General features: G+C 41.9%; 1 protein-coding gene across 2 annotated transcripts in view; it reads right to left on the bottom strand.

Annotated features, from left to right (window-relative positions):
• Positions 1-21,486, bottom strand: part of FLT3 (fms related receptor tyrosine kinase 3) — an 82,759-nt gene that overhangs the window by 10,372 nt on the left and 50,901 nt on the right. For both annotated transcript variants that reach the window (XM_037800534.1, XM_037800533.1), the window contains 8 exons: positions 8,863-8,966; positions 8,041-8,149; positions 7,590-7,768; positions 6,694-6,800; positions 6,475-6,607; positions 6,277-6,381; positions 2,323-2,433; positions 1,258-1,411 (listed from right to left, as the gene is read on the bottom strand). In XM_037800534.1, coding sequence (XP_037656462.1) covers positions 1,258-1,411; positions 2,323-2,433; positions 6,277-6,381; positions 6,475-6,607; positions 6,694-6,800; positions 7,590-7,768; positions 8,041-8,149; positions 8,863-8,966 — 1,002 coding nt within the window. The remainder of the gene's footprint in view (positions 1-1,257; positions 1,412-2,322; positions 2,434-6,276; positions 6,382-6,474; positions 6,608-6,693; positions 6,801-7,589; positions 7,769-8,040; positions 8,150-8,862; positions 8,967-21,486) is intronic.

The raw sequence follows: 21,486 nt of genomic DNA, 5'->3' as shown, positions 1-21,486 counted from the left end.
CTTTTCCTGTTGTGAACTTAATAAGCAGTAAAAATGAAAACCTCTTTTAGGGTATATAACATAAAATTCTTTACCAGGAATTCTGTACACTTTATATATAGTGATTCAATTTACTCCAATATACAAGTTTATCCCAATTTGCATTTTCCTTATCTTTGGAAAATGGCTTGATGCTTTCAGATCATAAATACTCCGAGTGTATTTAATATCCCAGGGTCTGGAAGGACCCAAAGGAGGAGCTCAGTGTACCAGAATTAGTTATTACTGATCATGCAACACCAGCCACACAGATTTGACTCATCGGATAGACTCTGTTCTAGACTACGGATGGCATTATGGAACTTTCTCAGTCTCAGAATAAGAACTGGGAGCTGAGTGACAGGTGTGGGAGGTCAAGGCCAGGTGCCTGTCGATCCCTGCAGGACTTTCCTGCTTGGATGCTGGGTCTCCGACTCAGACCTGAAGGCCAAAGGCCTACACTGAAACTTATGTTGAAGAAAACGAAGCTGGGAATCTGAAATGCACCTTCCAAAAGTTCTCCAACAAAGATAAATGTGTCTGACAGAAAAATATGCCTTCAGTACAGCAGCTTGACGATAGGCAGAGGACCAGCGAGGCACTGTGGACTGAGGATTCTTCGATCAGAATGCCTGTGACTTCATTCAGAGAAAAGGGGCTTGGGAGCTAAGATGCTCAAGTACTCAGAAGAAATTTCCTAGGATGAGGCTGAGCATTCCACCTAAGTCCTAAAGCCATATCTATGTGTGCTAAACCAATAAACGAGACTCACTCGGGATCCTATGATGGAAAAATACAGTGTAGAGCGTACAGACAAATTTTGCCATCACCTTACTTCAATTGATCCATCCTAATTCTTTACAATCCAATTTAGGGGTTAGAACCATTTCGAACAATATCACCAGGATCTGAGCTACTGCCTCTGAATAAGTCAGGGACATTGCTAATCAGGAAGTCTGAAAGATTTAATGGTGCACTTTTCCAAAAACCTAATATGTGTCTAAGGTGAGACTGGCTCAGCTATTGCACCAGCACTATAGGAAAAGGAAAAGTCTCTTTGTTCAAAACCTAAAAGGAAACTATAGCAAAGATAAGTGACTTTTCTAGGATCTCAGACCCCCTGACCACTCAGAGCTGGACTACAGCCTTTAAAAACTGGTCAGTGTGGGGGATGTTTAACCATCACACATAGCCTGTGTTCTATGATGCATCATCATGAAATCTGATCCAGTCACTTACCTGGAGTTTGTATGTGATTGGAAAGTGGGGTAAAAACTAAAATTGTGTTCCTTGAAAATCTCTGTCCATGTCCTGTGAAATTTTTCTCTTTTACTTCTTAGGTAATTGAGAAGATCACCATAGCAGCAATATTCAAAAATCAAATAAACAGGTCCTGAAATAGATGCAATTTAATTATAGGCACACAAATACCAAATAACTTTCTTCACAAATCTGTGTAACAGGCAACACAGTCTGTGAGAGCTCAGTTGTCCCTTGACTTTGGAGAGTACCACTTTCTCTGAGCCTATCCCTCTTATACTTTAAATTCCATTTCAGCTTTTTGCCCAAACTCCTGTGGAGAGGGGCATCTTCTTGCCTTCCACTTTAGCCCTCGTTGTGTACGTGACCTCACTGATACCCACTGGCCACCGGGATTCTCCAGTTTGCAGAACACTTGGGTAGATATTTGCTGCTTTGTTGTTTGCCTGAGAAGGGAGAAACAGATCCCCAAGCCCCTCTTAAATCCACTTGCTCTTTCTCACGTGTTTCTGTCCTGGGTCCAGGCTGGCTGTCCTAGGAGGTCATGTACAGTGCCCTACGGGAAGAATGATCCCCAGGCATGTCGTTTGGGCATCTCTAGGCAGAAATGAAAGAATCCGAGAGCATGCCCCAGAGTATCCGGGGGAAATAACATTTGCAACCCAGTCTTGGCTTTGTCGTGTTTGAAGATGGCCTGGGTGGGGCAGTGCCAAGCTCTGCAGCCGTTCTCACCCTTGCGTGGAGCTGGCTTCTCCTCTGGGGACGAGCACATCTGAACAGGCAGCACCAGATACCACAAGATGCACTTGCTGTGAGGTTGTTGCCTTTAGATAGGTTAGGATGATGTGCTGCATCCCAGTAAAGCAGGTAAAAGATACGCATTCTTTACACTGAGCATCTGATGAATACAGTGCTCGGTGTCTAATTCCCCTGGGGTTTGAGGGCCCACTGTGACTGGGAAACGAGAAAAAATGACAACGCACGTCTTCTGTGTCTGCTGGCTAAAATGCGTCTGAGCGGGTGTTTTTAGTGGAAACGTATTACCTGACAGTGTACACGCCCCCAGCAGATTCACAATATTCTCATGGTTTCCAAGGTGAATCATCATTTTGAGTTCTGACATGAGAGCCTCTTTTTCAGAACTATCTGCTTTTTCTGTGAAGGGAAGGGCATAGAAACGTGTGAAACTAAAGGAACATAGGAATTTTCTGCGATTTTATCAATTAAGTTGTTCCTCAGTTCAGAGCTCTAATTTATCTAAATTCAAAATTACACCAAATGCGAAACGGAGACATAAAAATAATACATGATTTTCCTCCCCAGAAGAAGTTGACAGATAAGCTGAAGGGAGACACACATTTTTTAATGCTTGGGTTTGTTGTGGCCATAGAGAGACGAGAGAGGAATGGCAAGGCCTCACAGCTCCAGCTCTGTCGGTCTAGAACCTTCATTTGTTGGTAAGTCCAGTGGTGAGGAGCCCAGAGGACCAACACCCACATCAAGTTCTCAAGAGACTGAGTAAATAAATGATAACGAGAAGTGTAAGCTGCCAAGCAGGCTGGACTGTATCCGTTGGCCAGAGTGTTTCCTCCCTGAAGAAAAATCTAGATAGCTTGGCAAATTGTATTCATGCTCTTGCTTAGAATCGTAGTGTGAGGGTAATTACTGATGAGCTTGAGGGCTTGTGTGGTTGAAGCTGATGTTCCAGCAGGTCAGAGCAACCCAGGGACTTCCCACTCCAGACTTCAGGCACTAGACACCCACCCCTCTCTTGACTTATTCCTCCTTCTTACAGATACACTAACTTTTCTTCACATTCAATCAAGATTTGATCAGATTTTCAAGTGATGCTCTTTTGACTTGGAAGACACCCTGTCCTTTGTGGTGGCTTTTCCAGAGTGATGATGCCATCAATTTTTGATTTGAGTGAGTGCTCACGGTGTAATGTGTGGGACTGTGGCCCCAAAAAGACAGTCTGAGTCTAAGCCCAGTAACTGTCACTGTGGCCTTGCTGGGTAAGGAGCCAGAGCAAATGGGACTAGTTAGCATGAAACTGGAGTAGACCGGAGTCCTTACAAGTAGGGGAGAGGACACATGGACAGACACACAGAGAGAAGACAGACATGTGAAGAGACAAAGGCAGAGGCTGAGCGATGCTGCGCAAGCCAAGGAGCGCCAAGGATCTCCAGCCACTTCCAGAAAGTAGGAGAGAGGCAGGAGCAGATTCCTCCCAGGAGCTCAGGGGGAGGCTGGCCCTTCCCACACCTTGAGTCTGGACTTCCGGCCTCCAGAGCTATGAGACAGTAAATCTCTGTTGTTTGAAGCCACCCAGCCTGCGGTACTTTTTTATGATGGCCCCGGGAAGCCAGGGCAAGGGGGATCCTCATTTCCATGATTCTGACCTGGGTGGAGGTCACTCCTGTGTACACTGGCATCTGCGAGTACCTGATTCCTTTGGCTGCTTCAAATATTTGAGAGGTTCATGGATTTCAACTTCCATGTTTTGATCCTCACGAGCAGAAGTAGTACCTTTTATTTTGTAGTGTGTTTAACTTTTCCAAAGCACTTTCATATGCCATTACCTCTTTCGTTTATTCATTTGATGAGTATTTATTGAGTGCTCCCTGTGTGTGAGGCAATGTATCAGGCATTGGGGAATGAACTGCAAACAAGACCCAGCTCTGTCCTCCCAGAGCTTAAAGTCTCCTGGAAGAAGGAGTCAAGGAGATCACAACGGGTGCGGTAAGGGCAATGTGCAAATGAATGCAGGGGCACTGTGAGGTCACACGGGCAGACTTCGGAGGTGGCATCTGGGAAGGTGGCACCAACCTTCTGAGTGGACACCTGAAGAAAAATAGGGGCTAGGAGGTGAATTCACAGTGAGGAGGGGAGAAAAGAGAACATTCCAGACTGAAGTAACAGAATAGGAAAAGGTCGAGAAAGAAGAGAGTACAGCGAAACAAACATGGACCCCATTCCCATGAGTCTTAAGACTAAAACAGCAGATGAGACAATAATTCAATAATTAAACAAATATGTCATTGTGATTGTGTTAAATTCCATGGAAAATAGTCTACAGGGAGCTAAGAGCGCACAGCACCAGGGCCTTGAGCTCATCTTTGAAATCAGAGGAGTCTTCCCTGAGATCTGAAGGAGGAGTGGGAAATAACAGTAAAAGGGGAAGGGGGAGCAGAGGATCAGCCCATGCAAAGGCCCCGAGGTGGAAGGGAGCACAGTGCTCTCGAGCTGCTGAGGGAAGGCCAATGTGCAGGTATGCTGGGGGATGGGACGGGGCACATCGGGCAGGGCTGTGCAGACCATTTCAGTGTAACTGAAAGCCACTGGACATTTTAGGCAGGAAAATGATATAATCTATTCCACATTTCATAACCATCACTTGGGCCTCAGTATAGAGAATCCAAAAGGAGGTAAGAGTAGATGCATGGTACCCGCTTGGGAGATGTGGTAGGTTGAATTATTTACACTGGAAAAATATGTTCTTAATCTTAATCCGTTTCTGTGGGTGTGAACGCACTGAAAATAGGATCTTTAGAAGATGTTATTTTTAGTTAGGGTGTGGCCCAGCTGAATCAGGTTGGGGTCCTTTACAAGCAGAATGAAATTCAGACATAGAGAGAGAGGGAGCCAGAGGGAGGAGTAGAAGCTGGAAGTCAACGGAACCTGGAAGACAGAAAGAGGCCATCGCCCTGTGCATAGCCATATGATGGAAAAGCCAAGGACCTAGGATCACAGGCAGCCAGCCCCAGGACACCACAGTCGTTGGGGAGAAAGCATCACCTTGATGACACGTTGATTTTGCACTTCTCCTAGCCTGTAAACCGCAAGCTGATAAATTCCCATTGTTTAAGCCCACCCATTGCAGGATATTTGTTTTATCAGCTGGAAAACTAAGACAGGAGACTGCTGTTGCAGTTCAGGAGAGACACTTGGGCTAAGGTGGTAGTAATAGAAATAGAGGGTAAAGGATGGATTCAAGAGCCACTAGGGAGGAAAACTGATAGGAATAGTTTATGGTTTCTATAGAGGGATATCAGAAAGAGGACTGCCTCAAGAATGAGTCCTAGGTTTCTGGTTTGCCCAAGTGTGTGGAATGTTATCATTCGTTGGTACAAGTTACCACGCACTGAGAGAGGCAGTATGGCTGAAGGGCCATGGCTTGGGGAGTTGAGTTTGGACAAGCTGAATTAAAGGGACTTTTGAGAGATCTAAGCATTTGGACATATGGCCCTGAAGCTAGGAAGAGACTATAGTCATGAGAATCACTGCTGCATAGAATGAAGCCACGGTATGGTTGGGCTGCCTATGGTGAGCATATGGAGTGGCAACGGGAGGGGAACCAAGAGCAGGCCTTCAGGAACTTCACACAAAAAGCTGGGTAGAAGACATCAGCAGCAAAGGACTGAGAAGCAGTCAGAGAGGTAGGAGGAAAACCAGAAGAATATGGTGATATGGCAACCAAAGGAAAAAAAGGTTTCTAGGTGGACAGAAGTCCACAGTGTCAATTTATGCTGAAAAATCAAGTAACAAGAGAACTGAAAACTGCCCGTTGGCATTAGTTCATTGAAGGCAACTGGTCACCTTAACAAGAGCCAGCTGGGTGGAATGACTGATGGGTGGATGCCATATTGGAGTGGATGAAGCAATGAGTGGCAAGAGAAGACACAGAGGGCTCCAATTTGTTCTTCCACCGAGAGTCTACATCAATAATGTAAGAAACCATATCTGCCTGTGGCAACTATATACTCGAACGTTGAAGCTGATAAAAATTAAAGAGAGAAGAGGAAGAAGAGATGGAGGTACTGAAGTTCTTTTGTATTCACCACTTGATTGACACTAACCCCAACCAGTTCCCTTTTCAACCTTGAAGCACGGCCAGCAGTCACCATAAAAATGATGGAAAAGGGGAGAAGGAGTGGGTGGGAGACTGAGTGGCCCAACTTCAGGCATCTTTGTTGGCATGATTCCACTTTACCGTACCTTTCAGCATTTTGACTGCCACCTGAATCGAGACTCCCGTTTTACTAATTCCGTAAGCTGTGGCATTCATCACTTTTCCAAAAGCACCTGATCCTAGTACCTTCCCTGTAACACAAATGATGAGTGCGTGAGTTCACTTTCAAGGTTTCCCAACAGAAAGGAAATGCTACAGCAATATCCGCAGCCTTCAATTCTTACCAAATTCTAAATTCTCTCTTGGAAACTCCCACTTGCGATCATATTCAAACTCTCGGAAATCAATGTAGTAGTACTCCTTATCCAATGAGCCAGTCGCCTGTACCATTTGCAGCTGGCTCTCATACCTAAATTGCTTTGGATAAGAAACAACGAGTGAGTTAAGAATAGGCAGTTCTGCACAGAAGGGAAAGGATGATGAATTTTTACATTGGCTTTTACCTGTCGGTACTTGTGACAAATTAGCATGGTTAAAACAGCGATGAAGGGAAGACAAAGTCCAATTGTTGCATAGAACAAGATGTTGCCCTGGACGAAAGGGAAGGGGGCTGGAACAAAAGAGAGTCACTAAGCAGTGACTAAAGACTCCTGTTTGATAGGGGAATAGTAGGCTGGCTCAGAATAGTCTCTTCCACCCTGTATGAGTAGCCATTACCTCCCTCCACTCCCCACAGAAAATCAGGCAATTTTATATAAAGGACAAATTGAAAATCTGTTCCCTCCCTGGAAAGCTTTAAATGATTCTGAACACATTTTTAAAAAATCATCTACTAGGGTTCTAAGAATTGCATCTCTTTAAAACACAGCATACACAAGTCAGATAAAAAAGAAGTCTGTGTCTTCTCTAAGAAGATATCATGTGAATGTAAAGTCAGTTTGGGGAGGCTGGTGATTCTGAACTATTAGTGTGGGCAGCTAGGTTTCAGAATTGTTTAATTTAGGAGGGCTCTAGGAAGCACACTAAGAATTATAAAAGATCAGGCAAGAGGCAAATAAGGAGACTAACCAAAAGGGAAAATGATAGAGACACCAACTTACTTAATCAGTGACTCTAGAATTTGAACTTTGGGTTGATGTTCATTACACTGTGAGTTTGTGATTCTAACTACGTTGCTATAATGCATGAGTCATAATGCCATAAGCAGAACTTACTCTGTCCCTGGACTAGAGAACAGTATATGTCAGGGGGGATTCTTGCTTGACTGAAAATACCTTCTTCTCTCATACATTACGTCTATTTTCTCTTCTAAAATTCCCCAAATATAAGCCAGCAACAGAGACTCACTACTCAGTGGGGAATTCCAGAGGGGACTGTGTTATAATTGCACCCTGTGTACCTGATGAATTTAAAAGGATGGTTTTGCAAGATGAGCCAAGGGAATTGTATGCGCAGCACTTCACGGGGAACCCCTTTATGGCCTCACTCAAGTTGAGAGTACTGATGGTTATCCACTTGCCAGATAATGTTCTGTTATTCTTTTCATTCCAAATTCCATCTGTGATTTCTTCTGAGCAGCTGAAAAGAGAAGGCAGACAGGCAGACGTTAGATAAGTGGGGCTGAAACAGATCGGAAGTTAGGGTTTCTGTAGCTAGCTTTCAAAGAGATTCCTCTACCCTGAGTCATCAGAAATAATCTATGACTGTTTAGGATGGTTGATCCAGAAGGTAAGCATTTAAAATCTTTCATCACTCCTTGTTAAACTGTGTTCATGAAGAAAAGTCAATATGTCAGGGAGAGTGTAAGTTTCATGTTCTTGCATTACAAGAGAAGCCAATATCTTTATTACTTGAGAAACTTGTCTGAACACTTCGTCCAGGTCCAAGATGGCAATGGGTATCCATCCGAGGAACAAGAAGCCTGATTCACTGATGCCTCAGTGAGCACGTGAGGTTCCCCTGCAGGGAATAACATGGAAAATAAGCCCACATCATACAGTACTTGTAGGAAATGATTTCAAAGTTGGCTGCCAGGATAAGCTGCCTATTTACTCAAGGGTAGTTCATGCTTCTTGGAGGGTCCTAGCCTCAAATCCTCTCCTGTCATCCCTCTGGTTATTCCACCTTTCCCTCTTTTCATGCAACCTTCTTTAATGGACTATGAGCTTATTGCAGGCAGCTCTAACACCTATCCACTGAACATCCCTTCTCTGTGGCTAGCTCCTCCAGTAGAGAGTTGTGTCTATTTGCACAGTTTAAAATGATTCTTAGCTTCAGGAGAAGGTATCTACAAAAGGTTCAATGAGATGTACTCTCATCTAACGGTAGACTAGATCCATTTAAATGATTAAAACAAAAAAAATGGAAATTAATATGACTTTCAGCCTTTCCTTACCATGACCTTTCAAAGTACTAAAGTCAATAAAGTCACAACACTGAAGTACATTCAGAGAGGACATGAACCAAGTTTCTTAGCTTCTGAGGGCGAAAACAGGAAGACATAGAAGTAACCAAAGCCAGTAGACATGACAGTAGAATTTCATAACACTTAAGCATTTGAAAAAAGTTTTGTTATATTCCTGCTGAGCCATTCCTTAGCACTTTCTGTCATGGTTAATGAATAATCAAGGAGTTGTAAGAGAAAAATTAAAGTTTTTGACAGTGTAACTTACTTCTTATATGCAGCATAAACATTTTTGTGAACTGGGCATCATCATTTTCTGCATGGAATATATATTCTCCTGGTTGGTGTTTGTGGTTGCAAAACTTAGATATGCTGTTTGAAAGTAATTAAAGACAGATTTAGCCAGAGTCTTACAGGAGATGGTAAAATGAATGACAGTGTGCATGAGGGCTGGTAGTCTTCCTTGAAACAGTCACCACTCACCAAATCCAAAGGACAAGAAGGGTTGAAGTGTGACCCATGCACTGGCATCATCTGGGAGCTTGCAAGAAATGCAAAACTTCAGGCCCCATCCCAAACCTACTGAATCGGAATCTTCATTTTAAGATCATCTCTATGTAATTCACATGCACACTGAAGTTTGAGAAGCTCTGACCAAGGCTGAGGGTCCTCGCCAAGATGAGAAGGCTCCTGCTCCTACTGTTCTACACATTCTGGACTGCTCTGCCTTCCCAGAAACATGGAAGCTCCTCTGGAGGTAGAGGAGCCCCTAACTGCTTCCTGAAAGGAGGGTTCTCTGACATTGGTTCAAGGCAGGAACTAGGACCAACCCTTGACTGACATAGTAATTGACAGTGATGGGAGCTCAAACCCAACAAGCTTATACGGAATTTTTTGCATGGTCTCAGCAGGCCCAAGTACATACCTGAAGTGGTCGTCAACCATTCTACACATTTTGACGTGGATAATTTGATATCCTACCAGGCATGTGAAATGCTGGATGTTGTAGGAGAGGTGGGGAGCAAGGAGCTATTGAATATGCCTTAATGCACCCAAGATACAAGTATTGGAGAAAGAGAGGAAATTTCCCAGAGAGACAGTCTCAATTAAGATGGCAGAGTGAGATGCTTCTGGGCTCTGTCCCCCCACAGAAGCTTTCAACAGCCAACAAGAACTGGCAGAAGCATCTTTCTGAAAGCTCCATAAACAGTTAAAGGCTTGCAGAAACAGGGCAAGTGTTGGATCAAGAAAAAAGCTACTTAAAAGCAGATGGATCACATAGCAGCCTGGCTGGCCCCTCCCTGATCCCCTCACCAGCTTGGTGCCAAGCCAGTCTGCACTCCCAGGGCAAGTCCCTGGTCCTGAAACCAGAGGAAGCAGAGTGACCATACCGGGAGCATGTATATCTGGTCCAATCTGACTGGTGGCAGCCTTAGGAACTGAACCAGGACATTCATCACAGGCTTTCCATCCCAGATTGCCCTGTATGTAGAAGGTAGCTCCCAGAGCTCTCCTACAGAACACTGTGGGAGAGCAGTCAGGGAATGGCTGCCCGGGGCAAGGGATGCCTGGCCATAGCACATACAGTGCAGTGCCCAGGACTCTGAGGGAACTGTTTCCTAGGGAAGAGAAGGCATTCATATTCATGTAAAAAGGGGAATTCCTAGGTCCAAATGCCCATATCCAAGATAAGAAGCATGCACAGAAAGGATCAGACGAGCCCTTACATTTTGGCCTGGAGCTGTTCTCTAAACTCACTGTAATGGATAAGCTGTAAGGAGAGCACTAGCATAGATCAGTCTGTAAAGATTGGGAAAGGTGTTTTCATTTTTTCCTTTTCTATTCTGCTTTTTTTTTTTTTTTTTTTGGCTCCTGGCAATGAAGGAAAGCTCTGTCATAATACTAAATGGATTGGATACAGGACTAAGCAACAGATGCCTTGGAGTCCAAATTCCAGTAATAACACATTAAAATATAAAAATATACAAGTTTCAACAAAAGACTACAAAATTAAAAGAAATAGGAATTGATGGCCTAGGCAAAGGAGAAGGTTAAAGCATTATAAACTGTCAAAGAGGAGGACCAGACCCAGGGCATACCAGACAAAGACTTAAAAAATGATGCTAAATATGCTCAAAGAGCTAAAGGAAAACACAAAGAACCAAAGGAAATCAGGAAAACAATAGATGACCACAAAGAGAATATCAATATAGAGATGGAAATTATGGAAATTATGGAGCTGAAGACCATGGTAACAGAAATTTAAAATTCCCTTGAGGGGTTCAAGGGCAGACTGGAGCTGGCAGAAGAATGAATTATTGAACTTTGAGATAAGACAATTGAAATCATCCAGTCTGAGTTGTAGAAAGAGGAAGGAATGAGGAAAAGTGAAAAGAACCTGAAGAACCTGTGAGACACCATCAAGAGTACCATAGATTGTTGATGTTGTCACAAACATCGGGACTGGCGGTTTGATGTGCTGAGCCCTCGATCATGGGACTTGCCCTTATGAAGCTCGTTACCGCAAAGGAGAGTCTAAACTTGCATGTAATTGTGCCTAAGAGTCTCCCCGAGTACCTCTTTGTTGCTCAGATGTGGCCCTCTCTCTCTCTAACTGAGCCATCTCGACAGGTGAACTCGCTGCCCTCCCCACTATGTGGGACCCGACTCCCAGGGTTGTAACTCTCCCTGGCAATGCAGAATATGACTCCTGGGGATGAATGTGGACCCGGCATCGTGGGACTGAGAGTATCTTCTTGACCAAAAGGGGGATGCAAAATGAGACGAAATAGTTTCAGTGGCTGAGAGATTTCAAATGGAGTCGAGAGGTCACTCTGGTGGACATTCTTATGCACTATATAGATAACACCTCTTAGGTTTTAATGTATTGGAATAGCTAGAAGTAAATACCTGAAACTACCAAACTCCAACCCAGCAGTCTGGACTCTTGAAGACAATTATATAATAATGTAGATTACAAGGGGTGACAGTGTGATTGTGAAGACTTGTGGATCACACCCCCTTTATCTAGTGTATGGATGAGTAGAAAAATGGGGATAAAAACTAAAGGACAAATGGGGTGGGATGGGAGGATGATTTGGGTGTTCTTTTTTCACTTTTATTTTTTATTCTTGTTCTGGTTCTTTCTGATGTAAGGAAAATGTTCAGAGATAGATTATGGTGATGAACGCATAACTATGTTATCATACTGTGGACAGTGGATTGTATACCATGGATGATTGTATGGTGTGTGAATGTATTTCAATAAAACTGAATTTAATTAAAAAAAAAAAAAGAGTACCATAGATGCACTGTGAGAATCTCAGGAGAAGAAAAAGAGAAAGGGGTAGAGAGAATATTCAAAGAAATAATGGCTGAAAACTTCCCAAATTTAACAAAAGACATGAATATACCTATCCTGGTCACTCAACAAATTCCAAACAGGTAAACCCAAATAGATCCACACTGCAGCATATTATCATCAAACTGTCGAATGCTGAAGATAAAGAGAGAATTCTGGAAGCTGCAAGAAGAAACCAACATGTCATGTACAAGGGAACTTCAATAGGATTACGTGCCAATTTCTCATCAGAAACCACAGAGTCAAGAAGGCAGTGGGATGACATATTTAAAGTGCTGAAAATAAAAAATTGCCACCCCAGAATTCTGTATCAGGCAAAACTGTCTTTCAAAAATGAGGGAGAAATTAAGATGTTCCCAGATAAACAAAAGCTGAGGGAGTTCATCACCACTAGACCAGTCCTACAGAAGATGCTAAGGGATTTCTGCAGGTTGAAAGGAAATGATTAAAGACACTTGACCTGGGCCACATGAAGAAATAAAGATCCCCAGTCAAGACAATGACATGGGTAAATATAAATACTGGTAATATTGTATTTTTTATTTGTGTCTCCACTTTTTAATTCCTACAGGATCTAAAAGGCAAAAGCACAAAATGTAATGATAAATCAATGGTTTGAACTCAAAGTGTATAAATAAATAACTTGCAATAAGAACTACATAAAGTGGGAGGATGGAGGGGTAGAGGAACATTGTTTATGTATGCTATGGAAGTTAATTTGGTAACAAACCAAATGAGATCGTTATAGACTTAGGGTTTTAAATTTAAACCCTATGTAACCACAGAAAAGACTCATCAAGACAAAAAGTAGAGTCCAGTTACCAGTTGTAAGGTGTAGGGACAGTGGGGAGTTAATACAAAATGAGTGTAGGGTTTCTATTTGGTGTGAAGGGAAAGTTCTAGTAATGGATGGTAGTGAGGTACTGCAACATGGTTCATGTGATTAATCCCACTGAATGGTATGGTTGGGAGGGGTTGGGTAGGAAGATTTATGTTATATACATGTTTCCATAATTAAAAAAAGAAGAGAAACTAGTGGGATAATGACAATAACATGATCCTGGTTGGGATCTAAGAATGGAGGAGAAAAGGCTCAAAACACATTCGTGGGACATAAGAAAAAAAATGGAATATAGAACGTAAGCTTTATATCAATGTTAAATGCCTTAAACTTGATAACTGTACTTAAGGTGATTATATAAGCAGATATCTTTGTTCATAGCAAATGTACATGGAAGTACATGTTTATAGAGTATGATGTGAACAACCTGCTTTCAAACGTTCGGAAAATTAGACAGACAGATAGATAGATAGATAGATAGATAGATAGATAGATAGATACTAGAATAATAGATGGATAGATATATGGATGGATGATGGATTGATAGATAGCTAGAATGACATGGCAAAGTTGGCAAAATGCTAAAATTAATGGATCTGAGTATCCAGGGTGGGGTGGAGTGAGGGTATGCTGGAGTTCTCTGTATGGGGTTTGTATTATTTTTGCAACTGTTCTGTGAGTTTGAAATTGTTTAAAATGTTTTTTTTTTTCAATTGCCCTTATATGAGAATAAGAAAATCTAAGGTTTGTTCAGAACATATTTATTTAGGACACCTCTATATAACCTACATGAAATAAAGAAAATGACTATGTAGGGGCAGGAGGAGCTGAGTAGGGGTCAGCCCTAAGCTAGGAGCTACATAGATGCAAAAGACCTATAAATGTGGCTCCTATCCTAAAGATATTATAATCCAGGTGGGTGCACAGAACCTACATAAGAGCATGAAACTGAAGTCCAGCAGAAGATCAGAGAAGCACATTTCAGTGTAGATGAGAAAAGATTAGTGGCTCCATTAAAGAAGTAGAACTTGAGCTGGATCTTTGAGGATAAGTTTTTTTTTTTAATTTAATTTTATTGAGATTGTTCACATACCATATACTTATCCAAAGATACAAAGTGCACAATCAATTGCCCATGGTACCATCATACAGCTGTGCATCCATCAAAATTATTTTTTTTTCAATTTTTAGAACATTTTCATTACTCCAGAAAAGAAATAAACATAAAAAAAGAAAACTCAAATCCACCCATACCCCTAACCAACCCCCCTCCATTATTGACTCATAGTATTGGTATAATACATTTGTTACTATTGATGAAAGAATATTAAAACACTATTAACTGTAGTACATAGCTTGCTATAGGTATATTTTTCACTATATACCCCTCTATTATTAACTTCTAGTTATAGTGTCATACAATTGTTCTAGTTCATGAAAGAGATTTCCAATATTTGTACAGTTAATCACAGACATTGTCCACCACAAGATTCACTGTGTTATACATTCCCATGTTTTAACCTCCAACTTTCCTTCTGGTGACATCTAAGCTTTCCCTTTCCACCACATTCACACATCATTCAGCACTGTTAGTTGTTCTCACAATAACATGCTACTGTCACCTCTGTCCATTTCCAAACACTTAAGTTCAATCTAGTTAATCATTCTGCTCATAATAAGCAACTGCTTCCCATTCTTTAACCTCATTCTATATCCTGGTAACTTAAATTTCATGTCTATAGGTTTATATATTACAGTTCATATCAGTGAGACCATGCAATATTTGTCCTTATGTGTCTGACTTATTTCACTCAATATAGTGCCCTAAAGGTTTCTTTATCAACCTGTTTTTTTTTTTTTTACGATGGTTTTGTTCACCCACCATCCTTTCCATCCTAAGTAAACAATTGATGGTTCTTTGTATAGTCATGTATTTATGTATTCATCACCATCACCACATCTATGTAAAGACATCTCCATTTTTTCCACAAAGAAGGAGGAAGAGTCAAAGAAGGTAGAGAGACAAAAGAAAGAAAAAAACATGGCAGCTAAAAAGCAACAAAAGGAAAGACAGAATTAAACTAAAGTAGAATAAAAGAGCCAAACAACATCACCAATGCCAAGAGTCCCATTCCCCTCCCTTATGTCCCCCTCTTATAGGCATTTAGCTTTGATATATTGCCTTTGTTACATTAAAGGAAGCATAATATGTTTCTGTTAACTATACTCTCTCATTTGCATTGATTGTATTTTCCCCCAATCTCACCTATTTTTAACACCTTGAAAGGTTGACATTCATCTGTTCTCCCTCATGTAAAAACATATTTGTACATTTTATCACAATTGTTGAGCACTCTAGGTGTCACTGAGTTATACAGTCCCAGTCTTTATCTTTCCTCTTTCCTTCTGGTGTCCCACATGATCCTAACCTTCCTCTTTCAACTATATTCCCAGTCATCTTTGTTCAGTGTACTTACATTGTTGTGCTACCATCACCCAAAATTGTGTTCCAAACCTCTCACTCCTGTCTTTTCCTATCTGTCTGTAGTGCTCCCTTTAGTATTTCCTGTAGCACAGGTATCTTGTTCACAAACTCTGTCATTGTCTGTTTGTTTTGGAATATTTTTAACTCTCCCTCATATTTGAAGGACAGTTTTGCCAGATATAGGGTTCTTGGTTGGTGGTTTTTCTCTTTCAGTGTCTTAAATATATCACACCACTTCCTTCTTGCCTCCATGGTTTCTACTGAAAAATCCACACATAGTCTTATCAAGCTTCCTTTGTATGTAATGGATTGCTTTTCTCTTGCTGCTTTCAGGATTCTCTCGTCTTCGACATTTGATAATCTGATTATTAAGTATCTTGGTGTAGGTCTATTCAGATCTATTTTGTTTGGGGTATGCTGCGCTTATTGGATCTGAATTTTATGTCTTTCATAAGAGATGGGGAATTTTCATTGATTATTTCCTCTATTATTGCTTCTGCCCTTTTTCCCTTCTCTTCTCCTTCTGGGACACCCATGACATGTACATTCATGTGCTTCATGTTGTCTTTCAATTCCCTGAGACATTGCTCATATTTTTCCATCCTTTTCCCTATCTGTTCTTTTGTGTGCAGGATTTCAGGTGTCTTGTTCTCCAATTCCTGAATGTTTTCTTCTGCCTCTTGAGATCTGCTTTTGTATGTCTCCATTGTGTTTTTCATCTCTTGTGGTGTGCCTTTCATTTCCATAGATTCTGCCAGTTGTTTTTCCAAACTTTTATTTCTACCTTATGTTTGCCCAGTGTTTTCTTTATAGCCTTCATCTCTTTTGCCATATCTTCCCAGAACTTGTTGATTTGGTTTCTTATTTGTTTAGCATATTTCTTTGAAAATGTTTAATAGATTGTTTCATTAAAGTGAAACAATATCTCAACTGTATCTTGATTGAGGTGTAAGTTTGTTCCTTTGACTGGGCCATATTTTCATTTTTCCTAGTGTAGATTTTTGTAGTTTTCTGTTGTCTAGGTATCTGGTTTCCTTGGTCACCCCAAACAGATTTTCTTCAGATCTTAGAATGGGGTTATATTCAGTTTCAAGTCTCCCTGCAGGTGTGTCTTAGAGATTGACAGACTTTCCTGTGAGGTCTCTAGTCTCTGTGCTTTTCCTAACCTGTCCAGCAGGTGGCGCCTGTCAGCCTGTTGCTCCCAACTGGTGTAAGGAGGTGTGGCCTTTAGTTGCTGTTTCTGCTGTTTTCCCCCAGGCTCTGGGGTCTGGTTCTGAAGAGAAGACTGGTAGTAGAGCTGGGCCCCACCTCCTTACACTCCTTCCCTCTTAGGGAAGATACACCCCCTAGGGAGTTATCATCTGCATTTGAATAGCTTCTTTGTCTCTCTGCCTGTGCTATCTCCACCTCTGTCTGGATCAGAGAACCGTGAACTGAAAATGGCTGAGGCTCTTTCCACTGAGACCCTCAGATTGAGAGAGAGAGACAGAAAGGGACAGAGAGCCCCCCTTAAGAGCCAGTCCATGGCCCCCCAGTTTCACCTGTTGGCCAGAGGTAACACCTGGTCTTCTGGGCTCCCCCTCCTAGGACAGAGGAGTCCTCTGGTTCTTTAAGGTCAGTAGTCACTAAAATTATCTGTCTACTTGTTAGGGGTTTGTAGCTTGTATTCAGCAGTCCACATTTGTTAATTAAAACCCCATTTGGACCTAGGCTGAGCTATATTCGCTTGTTCCAGTAATGCTGCTTTCTCCCACAGTGAGGTTTTGCAGCTCAGCCTGCCACGGGGGGATGGGGCTCCTGACACGGTTCTGCAGTTTTTATTTACAGATTTTATGCTGTGCTCTCAGGCATTCCTCCTGATCCAGGTTGGTGTATGATGCGTGCACAGTCACGGTTGTTCCCCAGCAGTTATTCCAAATTATTTACCAGTTGTTCCTGGTTGTTTATTAGTTGCTCCAGTGGACTAACTAAATTCCACTCTCTCTATGCCGCCATCTTGCCACCTTCTGACCTGAGTTGGTTTTGATGAGAGGACACAAGAAAAGACATCCAAGAAGGAGGCAACAACATGACTTGAGACATGGACACTGGAATTTCTGGATCTGCAGTGGAGAACAACGGTGAGGTCTCCTTGGCTGCAGCAGATGTGCATATTGGGATGTAGTAGAAAAGAGGGTTAAGTGGAAAGGATGGAATCAACTCACCAAGAACCTTGAAAAACAAGCCTAATCATTAGATCTCTGCTGTGGACTCCTGAGCAGGGGAGTAATATGATGAAAGCAGTATTTCAGATTAACCTGATGGCAGTAGGAAAAATCTGAAGGTAGTTATAGAAATCCAGGAGTTCATTCATTCAACTGTCAATGATAGGAGCCTGTTTGGGGAGGAACTAGTGGTACAACAGTGAGTTAGGTAAATAGGGTTTCAGAATTTACAGTTTGGTGGTGAAGGCAGACAAGTAAGTAAGCAGTGGTGGTATAGTGTGGTAAGTGCTATGAGAGAAGAAGTAAAAGTTCAGAGTGGTTCAGAGCATGAAGAGATGAGAGTGCTGTCTAAGGTAGGGAAAATGGGAAAGGAGAAGAAAAAGCAAACCCAAGAGGCACCAGGATAAAAGAAGCAGCAGTTGCTGGATCAGGTATGGACAATGAAGGCAAGAAGAGACTCCTGACTGATCCCAAGTATTGATCCCAAACCAAACAACGAGCAACTGCCAGTGCAGGGTTTGAGCCCATGGTTGTCTGACACCAATGTTCGGTGCCCTTATCTCCTTCTACACCAATGTCCTGTGTATAGGGAGAGGAGAATGCATTTCTCTGACCTACTAAAATTTCATGCAGTCAAAAGCTGAGTATTTAACCAGTTTTTAATTTGCTTTGTTGACAAGAATGCTGTGGAAGTAAAAAAAAAGGGGGGGGGGTGGCGAGGATTTTTTATCCTGACCTACTTCTGAATGACAAGAAGGAAATGATTAGTGAAGTGGAAGGGAGAGACAGATTGGGAGAAAGCCAAATTATAACCCTAGGGAGAAAAAGAATAAATACAGTCACGTGGGCTTTCCAGACTTTAGGAGGGCAGTCTTGAAGTGGTCCAAGGAAAGAAAGATCTGAGTGTCCAAAAGGGAAAATGTGATTTTCACTTTGCAATGGCCAGTGACAAGGAAGAAGTGAAGGGGTAGGAGCAGTAGCGAGCCGGGGAGCAAGCCAAAAGCACCTGAGAGCGTGGTGGAAAAATTCATTACGAATGCAACTATTTATCATCACGCAGACCAAAGCAAAATGCTCTGTCAACTTTTTCTGTCCTCTGTCTTTTGTGCCGGCTTTAATGGAATGCGGTTTGCCATGGTTTAGACGAGCAGCACCTGAATTGCTTTCACTCTTCTGAACATTTTTCAGGAAGGAAATTGGTCTCAGAAACAGAATGAACACGGAACTGACTCCGGGTCATTGTACGTGGCTTTCCCCCAGTTGACGGCAGTTAACCCCCGGGCCGCAACCCCAGTGCCTTGCTGGACCTCCCAGGGAATTCCAAGGGTACTAACCAATTAGGTGGCTGGGAGATTCAAAGCTTCATCTTTCCCTGAGGGTTTTTCTAAAATTGGCCAGCTGGCACTAGACAGGAGATCAGGAAATCTGAGTTTGCAGTGAAATAATATCTTGGTGACTACAAAGATGTAGTCTCATTAGGACTGTGCAAAGGGTTTTCTCCTCTATACATCAAAATGCAGATCATTTTCTATTTTCCATTTAGCAACTGGAGGAGAGGAGTCGAGAAAATGGCAGGATTTTACTGTAAAGAATGCTTTCTTCAAAGAGCAGGGGATGATCAGAGTCAAATCAGAATGTGGAGAACAAGAAAGCATGTACTGGGGACGCTGACTGCTTCTGAAACAGGAGAAGAAAGAGCTGACAAGGCCGAAGGTGGCTTTACTCAGCTCGAAAAGACACGGGAGCAGGAAGTGGGAGTGACGGCATCTACCTCAGACGCCGCGGATTTGGGGGTACTGGGTGGACGCAGCCTGGCTGAAGCTGAATCTGATCTGTTTAAATTTCTGTGCTGAATTAGATAAACATAGTGCAAGGGGGGAGGGGTGACTTTACATTGCTCTGCAAAATAGCAGCTGGATTTTTATTTCCTTTTGGGGGCGCTGACAAGTCGGGGTGGATGTGACTCTCAGGGCCTCAGGCTAAGCATGCCCAGCTTACGTTTCTGGAGAGCCAAGGCACACGCGTGCATTTCTCTTATACACCAGGCTTGAGAATTTCACTTTTGAAACTTGACATGGTGTTATGAGGCAGGACAGTGAAATGGTTCCAAACACAGATTCTGGAGGCAGACCATTTCCACCGGAATGTCAACTCTGCTGCTCCCTAGGGGAATGACCCTGGGCAAGGTCATGACCTCTCTTACCTCAGTGTCCTTCTCTGTGACAGGAAGATGATAATCACAATTACCTCACATGGTTGTTGGAGAAGAAATTTTTTTAAATAAGAAAGCACTTTTGCATAAAGCTAAAGCACAAAATAAACAAAATATATCCTTTAGACTATCTTTATGATGTGGCTTATTAAGGCCAGTAATCATTTTGAACAAAAAAGAAACTTAGAAGCTTGTTTTACTCTGGGGTATGCAGAAAGTGAGGAAATCACATTAAAATAAAAAGGAAGATACAAAACAAAAACGAAAACAAAAAACTAAAGTAAATCTCCCCTGAGAGTATTAAGTCAAAATAAATTATCCTAAGAATTGGAAGACTACGCAGCCATTAAAATGATAATGTAGATGTATACTTATTAATATGGAAAGACACTCGTGATATTTTTAAGTGCAAAATCAGGTGACAAATGGCACAGTTTCATGTTTGTAACCAAAAAATCAATATTTATATTTTCCTGTCATGCATGATGGTAACACAGGAAAACATGTGCAGTTACCTCTGGTATATTATTTCCAATGTTTTTTTTCTTAAAAGGTGATTTCAGGAAAAAAAAAAAAAAAAAAGGAGTGAATGAAGGGTTTTTACTTTACCCGACATGACTGGTCAAGTAACTTGCACCAGTTTCTTTACTCATAAAATGAGATGGTGAAGAGTCAGTGAGGGAATCTATAGCAATTGCCTGCACATGGTGAGCACACAAAGAAGTTTCTTATTCTCAGTGAGTGAATTCATATATGTGGTCAGAAATTTCCTACTGAGTGGAGTCTTTGGAAGGAAAGGAGTGAACCAGGAAAGTCCTCACAAATAGCAACAGTGAGAGGGCCCAAGATTTGGTTGGGGGCCCTGGTATTTCACATCTCTCCCTTCTTTCTGTATTTGCTCAAGGCTCGTCGCCCGCAGGAAAAAACAAAAAAGTTTCTTCCCAGGCTCAGTAAGCTCCTGTCAATATGTATCCTCCATCATCTTTGATAAAGCTGCTCTCTGTTTGTCTGTTCCTGAGAGATACCATCCTAAGCCTATAGGATCAAACTGCTGTTCACCCCATAAATGCTCACCGATGCCCATGACGAGCAGAATTAGGGTTCATGGGGTCAGAAAGCTAAACATTTCAGGGAAAAGGAAAACCTGAAGGTTGAGCAAGGCCAAAGAAAGCATTTTAGAAAAAACTGCTAAATAATCGTAACACTCCAATAAGTTTTTGTATCACAAAACTGGGAAAAGCTAAGCTACACTTGGGCTTGATGAAGAAGACTACAAAGAAAGGAAATTATGCCAACTAACAGGTGAAAGCTCCTGGAAACGGTGGTCAAGACAAGGACACCAGGACTTCTGGAGGGTTACAAATTGATAAAATGTAAACACATAGAGGCAAGTCCCCATAAACTTGAGTGTGACATTTGAGGAAGTAAATTGGAGAAATGAAGCTGTGAAGGTGGGGAAGCTTTAGCTTCTGGCACACACACCATGACCACAGCAAAGCTTTTTCTGGAGTAGTGTTATTACACAGACCTTTCAGTTTCATTTAAAAAAACCAAACTCGGGTTATTTCACCTATAAAATCAACTCGTGCAGCATAAAATACCATACTTCAGTAACAAAATTCAGTTACATTAAATTGTTGAACCAGGCTGGTGAGTAAAAGGATGCTCATTGTACCCTCCTCTCAGCTTATTAGTAAATTTGACACTTGTAGTAAAAACTTGAAAGGAACTCAGATTATAATTTAGACTGCTATCTCCCATCTCAACACAGAACCTATGTGGAGAAAAG

Source organism: Choloepus didactylus, chromosome 12 (assembly GCF_015220235.1).
Source record: "Choloepus didactylus isolate mChoDid1 chromosome 12, mChoDid1.pri, whole genome shotgun sequence".
NCBI classification, from domain to species: Eukaryota; Metazoa; Chordata; class Mammalia; order Pilosa; family Megalonychidae; genus Choloepus; species Choloepus didactylus.
The sequence above is the reverse complement of the archived record's forward strand: the minus strand, read 5'-3'. Positions and strand labels throughout refer to the sequence as shown.